The sequence below is a fragment of the Notolepis coatsorum genome, assembly GCF_963971535.1.
Source record: "Notolepis coatsorum genome assembly, chromosome: 10".
NCBI classification, from domain to species: Eukaryota; Metazoa; Chordata; class Actinopteri; order Aulopiformes; family Paralepididae; genus Notolepis; species Notolepis coatsorum.
The window spans coordinates 24593671-24600422 of NC_140174.1; the positions used below are offsets into that span (position 1 = coordinate 24593671).

The window sequence follows — 6752 nt, forward strand, 5'->3', positions numbered from 1 at the left end:
GTGTTCGGCAGTGTTGGCTTTCTTTTTAACTCCCAAGCAGCACCGTGCAGCTTTTAAACCGGCCATGTTAACGAGTCCTCCTATTTGCTGGGTAATACGACACAAGGGAATAATAATGCCGCCATAACTCTGTTTACCCATCTTTATATTTGAGAAATACACAATTTTTAAGCAGATATAAATTGTATAAATTCATAATAAACTGTAGATTAGAAAGTAGTAGTAGTATCAGACTGAGTTACATGAAAAAGTAACTCAAGCCCTAGTGCTCAATTCAGATTTATTGCTCAGATCAGATTCCCCCTTCCTTTTTAAAATATGTGGCCAATATCAGATTGCAGTATGAATTGGTAACGCCCCTGAACTGATCCGCATGCGCAAATGAATAAAGAATATGGACGTAAACATGGAGGACACTGAAGTCACAGTTTATGGTATAATTCATACATTGATGTGCAGTGGAGGCCAGTTCATTTGTGAGCAGATGATAATGGCGGCGGAGGAGGAGGAGGAGGTGAAAGAGAGACATTTCTTCTTTCAATATGGTTTCAAACACAGACCGGTTATAATATATGTCCCATCAAGTTTCGCTTGTACACAAGTATCACCCCAAATAATTATAAGGTAAACACTTCACTGTCCCTCCACTGACCACCTCCATCACAGCGGTCTTCCATGTTTATATTCACAGAGTGACTCCCGCCACAGAATTGTGATGGATGTCAATCTAGAGTGACGGAAAAGTCACATGAACTCTGACATGACTGTTCAGACTCGGGTTGTGTTGCAAAAAAATCAGACCTGTGTCAGATTTAGGACCACATATGAAAGTAGCCCAAATCAGAATTGAAAAGATCAGATTCCATGTGATTTGTGTTGTTCACTGTTGAAAACAAAACAGATCCGAGTCACACATGAGCACAACAAATCTGGTTTTGGCCACTCTTGCCTGCAGTGTGAACGTAGCCATAGATTACCCATCTTCTCATTTAGCGGCCAATCATTGAATACATGTTTCTGTATACTAATAAATTAATGGTATACAGTATGATAATGCAGATGTGTCTTAGAGGGAAATGTAATGATTGATGACACCATGTTCACAACGACGACAAAATCTTGGATTTTCATTAGAAAAAAAAAAACTTTATTTGGTCCATCAGAACCTGAGATTGAAAATTAAACATACATAGGTTTGTACACATATATCCATATGTTCCCCCTGGAAAAAAGATCAATAAAATACTCTTTATATCACATTCCTGTCAAACTGAGTTTCATTTCATTTCAGCATTATTATATTTGATGTGTTGATTTTTTTCTCTCTCCCACTTTTATTTATTAATTATTATTATTGGAATTTTTTTTCTTTAGATTTTTTTCTTTTTCTTTACAAGGTTAAGAGAGTTGGTTCACTGCTTTTGGGTGGCTTATGCATTACGAGTCTGTACAATTTACAACTAAAGAACCAGAACCAGAGAGAGAGAGAGAGAGAGAGAGAGAGAGAGAGAGAAAGAGAGAGAGAGAAAGAGAGAGAGAGAGAGAGAGAGAGAGAGAGAGAGAGAGATAGGAGCAGAGAAGAGGTGCAACGTTAGCCAGTCTTTCAAATGGGCCACATCTACTTTTCAACAGCAGGGGGCGCCCCTGGTGCGAGGAAGAGTTACTACCACAACTACACAAAAGAAGAAGACTCACAGAACAGACAAGAGGCAAAAAGAACAACAATTAATGATTAAAAAAAAACAATGTTTACAAAAATAAAAAATCAAGCACACATAAATGTAAAGTGAAAACAGCAGTTCTGCTGAATTTTTGAGGTGCCTTGATTTTTTTGCAGGTATTTCAGTGCAGGATCAGTTCTTGACAAGCTAGTCCCTCTAGAAGATCACAATAAAGCCATAAATTATCACATTCCAAATTTTTTTATTCCGTCACTCATCAAATCAACTGTTGATTCGCCGTTCAACCCACAATCCCACACATGTAGTTACTGCCTAGTTACCGTCTGCTCTCCGGCCACCACGCAGACAGCGGGATCTCGCTCTCTCTCATCAAATCACTTGTACAAATAAATTAGAATGCCGTGAGGTCACACAGCGACGTGGCCGCGAACACGCGTCGCCGATCCCACATCCGAAAGTGGTCATTACACCATAGGGCTTTTTCCTTTTACAAAACCACAGCTTCTTCCAAACCCGACTGCGTTTCACAAAAGCAAGACATGCCATTTTTTTAAGTAGTCGTTTTCTTCTCCGAGAGAGAGAGAAAAATGAAAAAAAGAAAGGTCCCCACGAGTGTCAGGATGGAGGCCGGTCTGTCGTACGTCTCCTGCTCCGTTACAGGTAGTGGTTATGCGACCGCATGCGCCGTGACACGGCGAGGCCGCTCTGTCACTGAGGGTCCTCGGTGAGGGACCTCGACGAGCTCGAGGCGGCCGGCCTCACGGCACTGCGTTCGACAGCGCCCCACCCCACCCCCCCCCCCCCCCCCCCCCCCCTCCGTGGGGAAGATACGTGCGCGGACAAAATGCCTAAAATTCAAGTATATCTACTGTAAAATCTCCCATGTTAATCGTTTCACGAGTGCTTTGGGGATTTTCTTAATTTTTTGCATTTCAAGTTCCCCCCCCCCCCCAATTCCACTGCGGTAAAGACGAGCTCAGATGCGAGGTCTAAAAATAACAGCTCTGTCCCACTGAGGACTAAAAATAACAGCTCTGTCCCACTCCGGTGAGTCAAGATGCTTCTGTACCGTTTCCTGTACCTGTTCTCCACTGTCCCACTCTCTCGTCCCCCTTCCTAGGGACTCGTCTCCGTGAAGGCCCGGAGTTTTCTGTGTAAAGTTCAGCTTCCGACACACCAGGGGAGGACGTTCTCGGAGAGAGAGAGGTCCTAAAAAGCCCTCCGAGAGCCGCCGTCTCGCTGACGCCCCGGGGGGAATATAATGGCACCGCGGCGCGCCACCGGGAAAAACTACGCCGGAATGAAACCGCAAGCCTCGTCTCGGGGGGTCCATTCTCTCCCGTCTTTATGGCCGCGCGTGTCTGACAAAAAAGCCTCATTTGTTATCATAAGATGAGACTTTGTTCTCTAATGTGCTGTTTGGCGAATCTCCGGGGGAACCGCCGTCCAGATGCTCGCGACGTGCCAAACGCACTTAAAATGTCTCCTCCTCCTCCGCCCTGCGCAAAACAAACTCCTCTTAACAGGCTCCCCAACGGCAAGCCCCGCTGTTCAAACAAGCGGCGTCTGACGCAGTGTCCCCTAAGTGGTCGGGCATTGAAGTCGTTAAGGGATGGCAGACTCACAGCCGCGGCGGCCCCTTAAAAAAGACGAGAACTGGATAAATATTGACAAATATCCACTGAACCGCGCTGAAATACTATGGTTCCTAAAAAGGCCGTGTGTGGGGAGGGGTACCCCCGTTTCTGAGTTGTAAGTCTTGTTTTTCCCCCTCGTCAGGCGATTTACGGGAGAGACGTTTTGCACATTTTGTCCTTCGACTAAGCTGCTATAAAAGCAGCTCATTAGCAGCTCGTTAGCAGCGCTTCTCGTTGTGTGTGCCCAGGAGGGATCGGCCCTGGGAGCCGGGAGCGTAGCTAGCGGAACGCGCCGGTGTTCAACAGGAACGCAGACTAAACTACCGCTCTTCACTTAACCGTTATGGAGAGGAAGAGGAGGAGGAAGAGAGCCGGAGCAGTCGATCTCCATGTTTTAAGACGGCGTGAATAGGGATTTCGTTTCTTCTGGGGGGGAACGCGTCACGTCGTGTCGTCTCGCTGTGCGGTCGTGATATTAACGTTCTCTTCTTCTTTTTCAGATGCAGAGACGCGCCGCATTCGAAAAGAGAGGATTCACGTGGAAAGATGTAAACTCACTGACTGACTGACTGACTGACTGGATGTGAAAAGGCCTTCAAGCTGCCTGAGGGATAAAAACCTGAATGTTTGTCAAAATAGTGGCCCGCCCTCCGGCACTTCACAGCCACGAGGGAACCGGGTGAAAATTGGTGAACAAAAGACTATACAGAGACTGCATTTCATTGTCAGATCCCCCCCCCCCCCCCCCCAACCATATGCTACCGTGTGTAAAAACTAGCGATAACAATTAGCCATGTGTGTATTTCACAAGACATGTACACACACACACACACCCCATCCTCCGCGTTTTACAACCAAGGACGATGACGGCATCCACTCACCGCGGGAAAACCAGCGGCAGACCTGGTAACTCACCCTACAAACTAGTAGTAAAAACAGCATGGGGGGGGGGGGGGAGGCACCACGGGAGGACGCTGTGCCAGCTCCGGTTTCCCAGGCCACACGCTGGTAGCTGTGTACAGGCACCACCACGCGGCTGCCAGATATCAACCGCAGCTTTCGCTTTTGGCTTCTTGTATCAAGACCGGGTTTCAGATCTCTAGATAAAGAGAGCGCACACGGTGGGGGGGGGGGGGGGGGTCCAGTTTTTACGTTCCGATTATAGAGCACGCTCGATCTTTGCTGTACATTCACTGAGAATGATCTTGAATGATCCGATGATCCCCCGGTGACCTTATATCATATAATTATTAATTACATTTCCTATAGCATTCTATAGCACCTAAGCATGAAAGCCGGGCCCACAAATTGTACCGATTTCTAACTTTCTAAATTTGTAACTGATTTCAACAGTTATGCGTCTGCTTTCCGGAAGCAGCGAGAAAAAGCAACCTGGAGTGAAAATAACGATTCGAAGTCACACAGCGGCGTCCATTGAAACGTTGACAAATTGGACCATTTCAAACAACTTGAGTGTTTTAACAAACACATGGCCCCAGACTTCACATGTAGGTATTATGGACTACGTCTCGAGTAAAAGTTGATCTCAGCGGGCCAGAACATTTGGAAATGTCGTAATCTGGACGAGAATCGCGCTCCGTGAGTTGCATGAGTTCAAAGTGATTTTGAACCCGGTGGCGGTCGGGGGACACGGGTGTACTGTGCGCACGTAGTTTGCGCCGTGACGGAAGACTCAGAGGGAGGGAGAGACAGTGGAGAAGGAGGCGGTACCATACGGATGATGGCTTGTTTGGTGATCTCTCAAGCATACAGACATATAAAGGACAAAACAGCAATATGGGACATGTGTATAAAAAAACTGTTAAGACTGATATAGACAAAAAAAAATTAAAAACAAAGAAAAAAACATGATAATTCATCTATGACTGTTGGTTAAAACGGGTGAGTTGGGTTTTGGCTCGTTAAGGTACCGTTATACTTGTCCCCGATGCCCCCCCACACTCGGCGCCAAGCTGTCCGTCAACAGTTGATGACTCCAATGAGGTTCAGTCACTGGGTCGAGGGGCAGGGCTTGAAGGCGCGGGGGACAGGGGGGTCAAGTGATAGATCGAGGCGGCAGATTGGCTCAGTAGTTACAGCACTCCACCCTGACCTCTGAACCCTTTACTCTTCCCGCGTCACCTTCAGGTACGTGAAGGGGCGGGGCACGACCTTGAAGTCAGTGTCTGCTTACAGCGCTTCCGTCGACGAGGGTCCAAAACAACGTCGAACTCCACTAAGAAGAGAACAGAGTACCGTCAGTTCTGAATCCTCTTTAGTTGGTCTGGTAGGGGCAGTGGGGGGCTTAGAGCCGCCCCTCGAAGTCCTGACCGAGTCCCTCGCCCCATCCTAAAAAAATGGCACACCCACTTGACGAGGAACAATAAGAGGCGCGTTTGGCCGGATGGAGTCTTCATCAGCATCTTCATCAGCATGTTCCTCTCTGGGGGACGAGGAGGGAGAACGCATTAAGAAACCCAAGTCGTCCTCTACATTCAGCCGCATGTTCGTCTCAACACCCGGGTCTCTCTCCCGGGCTTCCCGGGTCACACTGCTGCCGGGTTCTCTCCCGGTTCCTCCCCAGGCTCACTGCGCTGGAGTGAGAGAGTGTAATCTGTGGCGGTGGTGGCGGGGGGGGGGGGGCGGTGGTCATAGGGGCCGCGGCCGGTGGAGGCCGTCGATGTCCGGGGTGAGCTGGGGGCTGTGGGTGGCCTTGGTGGGTGTCCAGTCACCCAGGGAGGCCTGCGCCGCCTTGCGATGCGCCAGCCGGTGGGTGATGGAGAAGCCGGCGTTGCCCTCCAGCTGGGAGAGCACCACCAGCACCTGCCTGTAGGGGGGAGAGAGAGAGAGAGAGAGAGAGAGAGAGAGAGAGAGATAGAGAGAGAGAGATAGAGAGAGATAGAGAGAGAGAGAGAGAGAGAGAGAGAGAGAAAAAAAAAGAGAGAGAGAGAGAGAGAGAGAGAGAGAGAGAGAGAGAGAGAGAGAGAGAGAGAGAGAGAGAGAGAGAGCACTAGGGGTTAGGAGGTTGAGCAGGTATGGCATTTTTTCTTGCACAATTGTACAGCCCTGTCCTATATTATATTCTATTGTATTTGTATTCTAATTTAGTTTATATATTCTACTACAATCCTGCACAATTGTACAGCCCTGTCCTATATTGTATTTTATTGCTATTCTAATTTAGTTTATATATTCCATTTAATTTTATTCTACTTAATTGCCTGTTAATGTTGATGCACCAAATGACCAAGACAAATTCCTTGTATGTGCAAGCTTTCTTGGCAAATAAAGACCTTTCCGGTTCTGATAGGATGAAAGGTTTGGTTCTAGTTCCTAGATTGAGCTAAAAAAAAATAATACTTTATGAAGATAAAATGCCCATTTCTGAATGTCTGATCCCATTATTTGTTCACGCTTTGAGGCAAAATAGGTA

The 6752-nt window shown here is 47.3% G+C and overlaps 1 protein-coding gene across 1 annotated transcript in view; it reads right to left on the reverse strand.

Moving 5' to 3' along the window:
- Positions 1-2506: 2506 nt before the first annotated feature.
- The window catches only part of capn15 (calpain 15), a gene marked incomplete at its 5' end in the record, with an annotated part of 132473 nt that continues 128227 nt past the window's right edge, over positions 2507-6752 (reverse strand). The window contains one exon of the mRNA XM_084322971.1: positions 2507-6146. Within this exon, the coding sequence (XP_084179097.1) occupies positions 5969-6146 (178 nt within the window). The 3' untranslated portion in view covers positions 2507-5968. The remainder of the gene's footprint in view (positions 6147-6752) is intronic.